This window comes from Callospermophilus lateralis, chromosome 3 (assembly GCF_048772815.1).
Source record: "Callospermophilus lateralis isolate mCalLat2 chromosome 3, mCalLat2.hap1, whole genome shotgun sequence".
Lineage (NCBI taxonomy): Eukaryota > Metazoa > Chordata > Mammalia > Rodentia > Sciuridae > Callospermophilus > Callospermophilus lateralis.
The window spans coordinates 97,702,561-97,715,938 of record NC_135307.1 but is presented as its reverse complement, the minus strand read 5'-3'; the positions used below and the strand labels follow the sequence as shown (position 1 = coordinate 97,715,938).

The window sequence follows — 13,378 nt, the reverse complement described above, 5'->3', positions numbered from 1 at the left end:
CAAGTTTGAGTTGTATGAATAGAAATGATATTAGAATGATTTTGGAATGGACACAGGGACTACTTTTTAATAAGCAGTTATAAGGAATTTGTCCTGTTTACTGGAATGAAAAAAAATAAATAAAGTGATCCAATAATTGATCCCTTCTTTCTGTACTGTCATTTAATCTGTAGGAATTTGGGCTAAGAAAAATTTGGTAAACAGAGAACTAATTTTCAACAACTATAAAGAGGGCATCTCAGTTTGTGAGGCTCTAAGCAAAACAAGCATACAAAAAAAGACTTGGAGCTTAAGATTGACAACAAAGGGTCTATAGTCACTAGAAAAAAAAAAAAGCATATAAAACATTGAATATGAAGCCTAGAAAGTTTATAGGTTTAAGATTGACAACAAAGGGTCTATAGTCACTAGAAAAAAAAACATGTAAAATATTGAATATGTAGCCTAGAAAGTTTATAGGTTTAAATGTGCTGTAAGACTATGTCTCTATATTAGAGCCCATTACTGTGATATCAAGAAAGGAATGTCCAGGTATCCAGTGATCTGCAAAAACTCCTTGGTGGGATAATGAACATCCTGTACATAGTTAACAACATGACCCAGTGGCTAAAGGGATTTGTTCATTATCCTTTAGAAAGCAAACACCTTGTCCTAAAAATAGTCTCCTTTGGCAAAATGTAAATGATGTAGCAAAATTATTCTTTTTGCTCTGTTTTATAACATGTTTTTTCTCTTGGAAGTCTTTTTTTGTATGTTTGTTTTGCATGTTACTTGGGATTGAACCCATGGGTGCTTTATTTACCACTAAGCCACGTCTCCAGCCCTTTTTATTTTTTATTTTGAGATGAGGCCTCACTAAATTGCTTAGAGCCTCACTAAGTTGCCTAGGATGGCATTCAACTTACAACCCTCTTACCTCCCAAGTCACTGTGATTATACGCCTGTGCCACTGTATTGGGCTCAGGTTTTGTGTGTATATGTGTGTGTGTGTGATATTAAGAAGGGTAATAACATCTGAGTACATGTCTATAATGAATTATATCAGACTATGTCAGCTCACACTGTAATTTTGCTGAAATGGTAGCTTCCAGTCATTCTTTTTTTTTTTTCCCCTCTAGAAAAGCATTTAAAATATTTATCTAAGTTGTAGCAGTATCCTCATTGCCAAAACAAAATATGATGATATCTGCCCTCTTCCAGAAATTGAAAATACATTTTCTTTGACTGATCAGAGAATCTAGCATGATTTTAGCATGACTTTTAGCTAGCTATATTGCTACTGTTTGTTTCACTCTTTTAATGCTCCACACTGTTCTCACATCTTTCTCTTTGCTATGGTTTTGATATTACTAATCTTAACAGAGGCTTTGCACAAGTGAAATCTATTGCTCTTATATGAAAAAAGTTGATTAAACATTTTACATATATGCATTATATGAATATTTGCTTTTTAAACTATACTATTTTTTTTTTTTGCTTTACCTTAGAAAAATTTGTAGAAGCATATCACTTAAATCAGTAAGAAGATATGCATTTTAATTTTTAAGGTTACATAAAAATATAGCAGAAAGTTATATTGTCCAGATTACACAGCAGATGCTTTGCAAGTTAGATACTACCATCAAAAATCAAAGCCAAATTTTACTTTCTCAGGTTTCTGAAAGAGGCATTTACATTGAATAGGTAATATTTATCCTCTGATAATAAGAAGTCCAAGTGGACCTTTGTTTCTGTAGGATGGATGAGATGAGAGAAACTTCCAGTTTCTAAAGAAACCCTGAACATAAGAGCAACATTTCCAGGAAAATATTAATTTGGCTTAACCATCTCATTTATACTAAAACTAAATTTTTCAAGAAATCAAAATCTTGATGCTTAACTCATAAGGCTTGTATTTTGGCAAATCCCAACCCTACCCTGTTCTTTCTTCACTGGAATGATTGTATGAATGTGTGGAATATAAAAATCTCCAATTGCTGGGATCAGGTTTACTGTTCTGAAATTCATTTTTGTGAGAATAACAAGACAAATAAGAACGATTAGTATGTATTTGTATTGTTGTGCAGTGGGCAAAGCATTCATCTATCTGTACCTGCAGGGGCAAAGTTGGTTCTGTACTTAAAAGAATCACTTTTAAATATTTATGTTCAATTTTCTTTTTTCTATCCCTGAATAGACATTGTAATTGTCATATCATGAATTGCACTTCTAAAATCTTAATTTTTTTCCCTTGCTTCTTAGTCTATTGGAAATGCTAAAACAACCAGGAATGATAATAGCAGTCGCTTTGGGAAGTATATAGAGATTGGTTTTGATAAGAGATATAGAATCATTGGTGCCAATATGAGAACATACCTTTTAGAGAAATCCAGAGTGGTGTTCCAGGTAAGCTGGGCATGTACATATGTATGTATACTTATGTTAGATTGCCACATAATTGCAGAGCTCATGCTTGCTGGAGAGGTATAAATTTTGTTTCTAGACACTCTCAAGAACACATTGTGACAGTATTACTGCAAACTATGCTTGGACTAAAGCATGTAAAATGGTGCCTGCAGGGGCAGAATACCCCATAGACTTACAGTCTTTGAGCGCTGATGTAGATTTAATAGTTCTGACTTTTTTCTACAGATGTTTGTTGAAAAGTCTGCTTACGAAGAGGCACTATTAGTTTAGTCTTGTCTCTCTTCTTTCCCAATTGATGAGGAACAGATTGACTTATGTCTATAAGGAGTTACTTATAAGTTTTTCAGCTAAGAAAAAAGTTATCTTTGTCCTTTTTTACTATATTTTTTCTTAGAATATGATATTGTTTAGATAGAAAAGTGAGGGATTAAAAAAATCTTTATATCTCAGTTGTGAACTATTATCAAAAATAAAGTTGATGAATTTGTGCAGAGTTTGTATTCACATGTATGCCCTTAGTCCTTTTGGTCTGAAAGGGTAAAATACTATACATTTGCAATACTAGCAGATCTATATTTACAGGCATACTAAAGGAATGTATATTTATCATTAGCAAGCTCCTGGTGACCTACTATATCCCTATGTTATCAGATCTGTAGTTTCAGTATCCCCTTTAATTGGACGCCCACTGCATAGAGAGTCAAATACTGCTGGCACTGCCAGGTATCAGGGCCCACAATTTCCATTTTCCAAGCCTGTTATGGCTTAGAAAGTTATCTGGGACATACCAAAAGTCACACATTGGGGAAGCCTGCATCTACAATGGCTTTGACTTTAGGGTTGTGCCTCATTGATGACAAACTAAAATATAATACTCAATTTATATAATAAGGAACCCTTTATAATTGTTCTAATATCCAAATGCACACAGTGATTTTCTTGCATATGTAAATACTTCTACAGATTTTTGGGAAAACTGTCTAGTTTAGTAGCCTGAAGAACAAATGAATTTGAATGAGACATAGGTAAATCTAAGAAAAGATTGAATCCAAATAGTAAAGATTTGATTAATATATCATTAAAGGTGACATGGATAGGAAAAAAAACATCCTTGGTCAGTATGTTGGCCAAAGGCTAGCAAGGCTTAGTACAAAATTATAAGGCCTAATCTGTATTGCCTTGTCTGGAGACAGTGTAGTCATTCTAGCTGTTCTCTAGTCTCTGGGGATAGAATATTGAGAAGGATCTATGAAAATGAATCTTATAGTCAGGAAAACCAAATTTGATATTGTCTCTCATTTACAAAGATGATCAGAGCATTTCTGCAGACCCACCTGCTTTCCTAGTTTTTGTACACTGAACAACCTGATCTCTTGCCTAATTATACTTATAATCATTGGTATGTTGGTATTTTGTTCAGTGTCTTCTGTCCCTATAATAATAGACTTTCTATTAAACCAGATATCAGTTTACTTTGGGCATCAAACCTAGCCTTGACCTTATTAGTACTAATCTTTTTCTAACAGAATGCATTGCAGAATTCAAGGATATGATAATGTAATATTAGGATTATATTAGTATTCAATTTTGTATGTATAGTATTATTGCAGCTATATTTCTAGGTATGTATGTAAAAAAAACTCTCAGAAAATATTAAAAATTGACCTTAGAATTATAAATGATTTATTTTCTATTTTGTAAAATAGTTATCAGTTTTAAAATATATAAATAAAAATGTTATGGAGGATAATATAGCATGTTTATGGATTTCTTAGAAGCAACTGCAGAAGATGGTCCTCTCTAAAATATGGCAAAGACGGGATTATTATTTTTCAAAGAGTTGGGAAGATCACAAATATTTAGAAAAAGTATTGAGTACTGAAAAAACAGAAGATTTAGCTTCCCTCAAAAGCACTGATTTCTTATGACTATAGCCATTTATCAAGCTGTTGGCTAGTTCAAAAGGCATTACTCTTGGATATTTTCGATTGAGTGTGAATATGTATACATATACATATACACATATAGATTCCATATATTTTATTTATTTACTTTTATTTTTTTAAGAGACTATCTTACTATGTTTCTGAGGCTGACCCCAAACTCCTGATATCAAGCAATCCTGTGTCTCAGCTCCCCAGTAGCTGGGACTACAGGTGTGTACCACTGTGACCAGCTTACATATAACTAAAAACCATAAGGTTTAACAATCATAAATAGGAAATTTGGTAAGGATAATTTATTTCACTGAGAAAATTAAATATTAAAATTGTATTTTATGAGAATTTTCTGAGTTTTAGATCAAATGTTATAATTGAAAACTCTTCTTATTTCAAAGGCAGAAGAGGAGAGAAACTATCATATCTTCTATCAGCTTTGTGCCTCAGCACAATTACCTGAATTTAAAATGCTGCGATTAGGTATGAATATGGCTCTAGACTTATTATATTGGTATTATTTTCGTTTAATACCTGAGTTTCCAAACTAACTTGTTAAAAGAAGTTTATCTCATTCTGAAATTTTTATGGATAAAAATGATTTTTAGAAGTCTGCAGTTGGCTTCAGAAAGACCCATGGGGTGCGGAAGAAGTGAGTAGTTGTATAAATAGAACAGGATTGGCCTTGGTATGATGCTTATTAAGATGAGTGATGAGTATGTAGGGGTTCATTATAATAGTCTCTCTACTTTTATGTATGTTTGAAATTTATCTTGAATGAAAGAAAAAAAATTTACTAGTTGGAGGCCTATAGGGTTTCTGATAAGGGAAGTAAAGTGTTTGAGGAAATTGTCATAGCATGTAGTTTGGAATTAAACCTTTGGGAAACTACTATACATTTCAACAATTAAGATAAATAAGTCATAAACATAGTTTTGAGTTTTAAATTAAAATATGATTGAAAACAGAAAGGAATATATATACACACATGTATATAATCTCCAGACCTGAACACTTAAATGTTCTATTCTGCCTTCAATTCAGAGTGATCATACGGGTAGAAGTCAAAGCTCTTTCTCAGACTCCAAAACTATTTTCCTTCATTGCAGGAAATGCAAATAGCTTTCATTACACAAAACAGGGAGGTAGCCCAGTGATTGAAGGAGTGGATGATGCAAAGGAGATGGCACATACCAGGCAGGCCTGCAGTCTACTAGGTAATGTAATTTTATTCTTCAGCTCTTACAAGCAATAGTGTTTTGTTTTTTCTTTTGGTTGGTGGTATTGTGTGTTTGTGTGTGCACGCACACGATGAGGATTAAACCTAGGGGTGCTTTACTATTGAGCTACATCCCCAGACCTTTTTACTTCTTATTTTGGGACAGGGTCTCACTCACTAAGTTGCTGAGGCTGGCCTTGAATTTATAATCCTCCCGCCTCAGCTTCCTGAGTTGCTGGGATTACAGGTATGTACCACTATATCTGAGAAGCAATAGCTTTTTTTTTCCTTTTTTATCTTTTTTGGTATCAGGGATTGAACCCAGGAGTGTTCAATCACTGAGCCTCATTTCAGTCTATTTTTTATTTTTTATTTTGAGGCAGGGTTTTGCTAAGTTGCTTAGGGCCCCACTAAATTGCTGAGGCTGGCTTTGAATTTGTGATCCTCCTTTCTCAGCCTCCAAGCAAGCGCTGGAATTACAGGCATGTGCCACCTGCCCAGTGAGCATTTGCATTTTGCTTAAAGCAGCTTTGTTTGAAATACTGTTTTGGTTTTGTATTAAGTAGTGAGCATTGCTGGTAGACTTAATATAGTTTATAGAACACATTCAGACAACAATTAAGCACAAGGGTTTTAGGGTGATGGAACTATTCTAAAATTAAATTTTGGTAATGGTTGCACAAATTTGTAAATTTACTGAAAATCACTGCTTTGCACACTTACAGCAGCACACATTTTGTGGTTTGAAAATTATCCCTCCATAAAGTTGTTTTTAAAAAAATATTTGAGACATCAGGCAAGGTAAGACTAACTAATTTTCTGTGAAAATTTTTACAAAAATCTAGAACCTATAGCTAATAAGATGGGTTTCTCTACAAGCTTGAATTTTCTACGGATTTTCATTATGTTTTTGTTTTTTGTTTGGGGGTATTTTGTATCTTGGAAAAATGACTATATTGGTATGATAACAGAACATTATATTAAATGTGATTTGGTCCAGTGTTTTTGAAACTGCTTAGATGTTAACAAATGTTAACTATATATGTGAATAAATTAATTTTTAGACCCATAGTCTATACCTTTTAGAGGTGAATTATTTTTCTTTTAAAAAGAAACATTTCAGGGCCTGGAGTTGTGGCTCAGTGCTTACCTGGCATGTGTGAGGCACTGGGTTTGATTCTCGGCACCACATCTAAATAAATAAATTAAATAAAGGTCCATCAACTACTAAAAAAAAAAAAAAAAATTAAAGCAGAAACTGGGCATGGTGGTGCATGCCTGTAATCCCAGTAGCTCTGGAGGCTAAGGCAGGAAGACCATGAGTTCAAAGCCAGCCTCAATCCTAAGCAACTTAATGAGACCCTGTCTTTAAATAAAATTTTAAAAAGGTCTGGGGGCCCGAGCATGGTGGTGTATGCCTGTAATCCCAGTGACTCAGGAGGATAAGACAGGAAGATCACAAGTTCAAAGCCAGCCTCAGCAATGGTGAGGGGCTAAGCAACTCAGTGAGACATTGTCTCTAAATAGGGCTGGGGATGTAACTCAGTGGTTGAGTGCCCCTGAGTTCAACCCCTGGTACAAACAAAAAAAAAAAAAGGCTGGGGGTGTTGCTCAGTGGTTAAGTACCCCTGGGTTCAATCTCTAGTACCAAAACAAATAATCAAACAAACCAAAAAACTGCAGAATATAAATAACTTAAACATCAAGAAGTACCTTTGAATGAGTTAATTTAAAAGCATTTCTAATCACAATATGGTCTAGGACTACTATAGAGCTTGCTGGAAGTATGAAATCTCATTCCTTTTCTTAAACTTGTGAATCAGAATCTGCTTTTTAACAGATCTATTAGTGATTCATATGCATATTAAAGTTTGAAAAATACTGCTTTACTTCTAGGGCCAAATTATGAATTTGAAAAAGCCATAATGTTGGACATAACATAAACATTCATTATAAGGTGAATTCTCAATTACTGTGTATGATTACATATTTGGAAATAATTTTACTATAACTTAATTATGTTTAATATTCTGAAAATTTTTTACTTACAGAAAAACAGCCAAATCTGATAAAATCCAAAAGCTGTCTAGTTTTTTCATCCTGCTTTATACTTCAGCTCCTTCTCCAATGCTGTATTGGACATTAACTCTTCAGACCAGGGAATAACACCTGTCTGAACATCTCTGATCTTGGAGTCTCTTTGATTTATACTTGGCATTTAGTTAAAAGAAGTAATTAAATCATTGATTTAAAACAGCCTTATTATTGTGCTACAACTTGCACTTGAAATAAAGATTAATAGAAATGGCAATAATATTAATAAAATACTTAAATCCAATATGTGACAATGATATGATCATTTGTGTAGTACTTACCACGTGTCACATTGGGTATGCTGTGTGTGTTACCTCATTCAATGTTAAAAACACCCTTTGAAGAATTCACTTTTATTGCCATATCTCAAATGAGAAAATGAAAGCATAGAAGGGTGAAGTTACCTGCCCATGTGTATATCCACATTATCACCCATAATGCTAACTGCTTAATGTTTTAATGTCAATGAAGATGAATGATTGTTAGCTGTGACTCACTATAATGTGTATAACATCTGTCAATATTCAAGAATTAACAATAGATTTAAAATTACTGCTAAAATGTTTTGTTGCTATTCTGAAATTAATCACTTACTCATTTACTCTATTTAAGGAATTAGTGAATCTTATCAAATGGGAATTTTTCGAATACTTGCTGGCATCCTTCACTTAGGCAATGTTGCATTTACTTCTCGAGATTCAGACAGCTGCACAATACCTGTAAGTACAAAATGAAATTGGTGTGGTAGAAGTTGAATTGTGTTTTAGTTTTGTTGATTTTTTTTGTAGAAGCAATATAATTTAAGTCTCTCTGACATTATCAGAGAGGTAATTATCAAAAAGATGTATTATCAAAAATATAAAGCTTGAACTGAGAATAAAGAACATGGGTTTCAATTCTTGAGTGATTATGTGATTATTATTATTTTATTTTTATTTATTTATTTATTTGTGTGTGTGTGTGTGTGTGTGTGTGTGTGTGTGTGTGTGTGTTTAAGAGAGAGAGAGAGAGAATGAATGGTCTTGGATACGTGTCTGGTTTCTATAACCGAGGGAGAAATACTACATGTAGTTTCAGTTGGCCTATTTAACTTTGTGTCTTTAGCTTTGGAGATGTAATATGGTTTAAAAATATTGAACAGTGCTAAGGAAAGAAACATGGCTAGAATAGGGTGTGGGGTGGGAAAGAAACTGACTTATCCCTTTTAGACTTTTTTTTTTTTTTTTTGGTGGCAGGGATGAACTTAGGGGCCATCAACCACTGAGCCACATCCCCAGCCCTATTTTGTATTATATTTAGAGACAGGGTCTCACTGAGTTGCTTAAAGCCTCGCTGTTGCTGAGGCTGCCTTTGAATTTGTGATCCTCCTGCCTCAGCCTCCCAAGCTGCTGGGATTACAGGCATATGCCACCGCACCTGGCTTCCTTTTTAATCGTATAGAATGTGGTATATGTACATCTTCAGAAATGTATAAATTCTCAGGCTTTGGGTATGGCTCAGTGGGAGAGCTCATGCTTAGTATGTACAAGGCCCAGGGTTCAATTCCCAGAAGTTAAAAAAAAAAATGTATGAATTCTAACTTCTCCCCATATCTATCTGTGTGTCTGTCTCTCAGTCTCTCAATGTAGATATCTAGGATAGATAACAGTGATACACAGATGAAATTAATTACTATAATATAAATGACCCCATAAGATCATAAACTTGGGTGAATTTAGAGCTATAAGGGAATATATCATGCCCTTGCTTAAATCCTTCAGGATTTCCCATTGTCTTCAGGAATAAGGTAGATACTCTACAGTAGTTCTCCATTATCTATAGTTTTGTTTTTGGTGGTTTCAGTTACTTGTGGTCAACTTTGGCCTGAATATTAAATGTAAAATTCCAGACATAAACAATCATATAGTTTAAATTGTGCACCATTCTGAGTAGTATGATGAAATTTCATGCTGTTCTGCTTCATTCCACCTGGGACATGAATTCTCTCCTTGTCCAGTATATCCATGCTGTATATGCTGCCACCCATTAGTCACTTAGTAGTCATCTCAGTTATCACGGTGCTGTTGAAGTATCGCGGTGCTTATGGCCAAGTAACCCTTACATAGGAGCCTAATGATAAGTCACAATGCCTATGTCATTCTTCTCACTTCATCTCACATAGGCATTTTATCATCTCTCATCATCATCGTAAGAAGGGTGAGTACAATATGATCTGATCTTTTGAGAGGGAGAGAGACAGTATACTCACATAACTTTTATTATACAATAGTGTTATAATGGTTCTATTTACAATTGTTCTATTATTAGTTGTTGTTAATTTCTTATTGTGCCTAATTTATAAATTAAACTTTATCATATATTTGTATATTTAAGGAAGAAGTATATATGGTGTTTATTTTCCATTAGGAGTCTGCAGATAAGGAGATGTGCTGTACTTGGCATAACATTGAAAGCCCTTTTATGATCGACCTTTGACTTCCTATTCAGTTTACCTCTCATCACTTATCACACTCCAGCCCAGAAATTTACTAACTCAGCTACCTCTCTCTCTCCTGCCCTTGCTCAGATTCTCTCTGGGGTGTAGGATAACTGTTCTTTCTGGGCAGCTCCAACTGCTAACTTACAGCTCTGGCAGCATCTCTTAGCATCACCCTTCTTTCCACTGCTTTCCTTTATCTCAGCTCAAGTCTCAATGTTTTATAAAGGTCTCTCTTGCTTGTGTTTATCCCCTAGGAGTTGAGGTCCTTGTTAATGGGACCGTACTCTTTCTTGGTTGCCTTTTTTCTTTGGATCAATAGCTCCTCATGTAAAAACAGATTCCCTATTCCTATAAGAAAGAATCTATTCCCTGCCTTTTGTAAATGTAGTAGTTTTGTACTACAATTAGATATATGAAACATAAAATCAATACTTTATGATTTGAAGAAAAACACTATACTATAAATGATTTATTAGTCATAGGGTCATAAGTTAAAGGGTAGTGAGCTTTGTTTATGAGACATTTGATCTACACAATTTCCTTTATGTATAATTTATAATTTCCCTAAGCCATGGATCCTAATTGAGGTGCATGGTACCACTTCTCCCTGCCCCATACATACACACAGGCTCTTCTCCTACTGACAGGTCTTTTTTATTTTTATTTTTATTATTTTGGGGTACTGCAGATTGAGCCCAGGAAGATTCTATCATTGAGCTCTATCCTCTGCCCCTTTTATTTTTTATTTTGAGACAGGTCTTGCTAAGTTGCTAAGACTGACCATGAACTTGCCATCCTCCTACCTGAGCCCTCTGAGTCACTGGTATTATGGGTGTGTGCCACCATGCCCAGCCTTTATGGCAGCTTTTTTAAATTTATTTTTTTAGTTTTAGTTGGACGCAATACCTTTAGTTTATTTATTTTTATGTGGTGTTGAGGATTGAACCCATGCATGCCAGGAGAGCGTGCTACCGCTTGAGCCACATCCCCAGCCCCCATTAAACTTTTTTCAAAGGCAATTTTGTTGTAGTATAATGTGAATTATACCCATTTAAATGGCTTTAAATGTATAATTAAATTTTTTTATTGTATTTATGGATGTTTTTAGCCATCACCATAGTCAATTTAAATATTTTCATTATTTCAAAAAGAAAATCTATACCCTTTACCTGATGCTTCTCTGTTCCTCTATTTTTCTATCCCTACATAACCATTGAATCTACTTTCTGCCCGAATAGACTTGCTTATTCTAGTCATATTAGAAACTGAATCATATAATGTGTATTCTTTCAAAGTCCATCCATGTTATGGCATGTATCAGTATGTCATTTCTTACGGCTCAAAAATTCTGTGTGTGTGTGTGTGTGTGTGTTAATTCTAAGCTGCTTATTATTTAAGGGAGTTGAGTGAGGTGCTGATTTGTATCTAAAGTGTTACTTGGGAGGAAGGTATTGAAAAGAGGAAGACCACTTAAATGAGAACGACCCAGGGAAGAGGGTATCAGAAGACCCAGGTTTTAGTGCCAGTTCTGACATAAATTAGCCATGCGATTATTGACAAACTGTTCCCTTGGACCTCATTTCCTCATTTTCCTTTCCACATTTTTTATTGGTGCATTATAGTTGTACATCTGATGGGATTTGTTGTTGTTACATATTTGCACATCCTTTCAATATAACAATATAATTTGGCCAATATTGAAACGCTGTTGACCGGTGACGAGTTCTTGCTTCCCCAATGTTGAAGAATAACACCAGAAAGCACACGCCGAGGCAAGGTCAGAGTAGAAATTAGAAATTTATTAAAGGACAGCAGAAAAGACTTCTCCCGGAGGAAGAAGGGGACCCAAAAGGTGGGAATCCGTGGAAGGGCTGTTCTTTCCCCTTTTTATAGTTCTTTCAGTGATGGAATGTAGGTTGGAGGCCTACAGGTGGGCTTAATTATCACCTTTTGGGATGGGCTATCTTCAAGTCTGTTGGGGCTGTTTTCCCGGGCTCCATTAACATTTCTTTGAGGTGGACTTTGGCCTAGGGCCTTTTCAGGACTTCATTAACATTCCATGAGTTGTCCTGCGTTTTCCCTGAGTCATTCCCAGCATGGCCTCCATTTTCGATTTCACTCGATATTAGACCCGATTTACCTAACTACACTGACTACCTAACTTTAAATCTGGCTTCAATATCAATCTACAGCACTTCCCTCCCCTCTCCTTACCCCTTTCCCCTATCCTTTACTAACCTCCCTTTGATTTTCATGAGATCCCCCACCCCCACCCATTCTTTTCCTTTTTCCTCTGTAGCTTCCACAAATGAGAGAAAATATACAACCATTGACCTTCTAAGTTTGGATTATTTCCATTAACGTAATGGTTTTGAGTTCCATCCATTTTCCTGCAAATGACATAATTTCATTTTTCTTTATGGCTGAATAAAACTCCATTGTGTATATATACCACGTTTTCTTTATTCATTCATCTTTTGAACGTCTAGGCTAGTTCCATAGTTTGGCCTTTGTGAATTGTGCTGCTATAAACATGGTTATGCATGTACTACATCATGAAGTATAATTTGAGTTAGGTATTTTGATGCCTCCAGTGTTGCTTTTCTGGCCTAGAATTGATTTAGCTATTCTGGATTATTTATTCTTCCAAAGGAATTTTAGGACTCTTTTTTTCTAGTTCTGTGAAAAATGTCACTGGTATTTTTATGGAGATTGCATTGAATCTGTATATTGCTTTTAGTAGTATGGCCATTTTAACAGTGTTAATTCTGTCTATTCGTGAGCATAGGAGGTCTTTTCTCCTTCTTTAATTTCTTTCTACAGTTTTCATTATTGAGGTCTTTCACCTCCTTGGTTAGATTTATTCCTAAGTTGTTGTTGTGTTGAGGCTATTGTGAATGGGATTGTTTTCCTTTTTTCTTCCTTGGCTTGTTCATTGTTAATATATAAGAAAGCTATTGATTTTTATATGTTGATTTTTGTAACCTGCTATTTTGCCAGATTTGTTTATTAGCTTTAGTAGTCTTCTGCTGGGTTTTTTTTTTTGGGGGGGGGATCCTCTAAGTGTAAGATCATATCATTTGCCAACGATGATAATTTGACTTCTTTCTTTCCTATTTTTATTCCTTTTACTTCCTTCTCTTGCCTAATTGCTCTGGCTAAAATTTCTAGCATTATATTAAATAGGAGTGGTAAGAATGGACTTCCTTTTCTTGTTCCAGATTTTAAAATAAATGCTTTCAG

General features: G+C 34.7%; 1 protein-coding gene across 4 annotated transcripts in view; it reads left to right on the top strand.

Annotated features, from left to right (window-relative positions):
* Nucleotides 1–13,378, top strand: part of Myo5a (myosin VA) — a 211,086-nt gene that overhangs the window by 102,018 nt on the left and 95,690 nt on the right. For all 4 annotated transcript variants that reach the window (XM_076850802.2, XM_076850801.2, XM_076850800.2 and 1 more), the window contains exons 6-9: nt 2,242–2,385; nt 4,745–4,826; nt 5,453–5,560; nt 8,269–8,375. In XM_076850802.2, the coding sequence (XP_076706917.2) occupies nt 2,242–2,385; nt 4,745–4,826; nt 5,453–5,560; nt 8,269–8,375 (441 nt within the window). The remainder of the gene's footprint in view (nt 1–2,241; nt 2,386–4,744; nt 4,827–5,452; nt 5,561–8,268; nt 8,376–13,378) is intronic.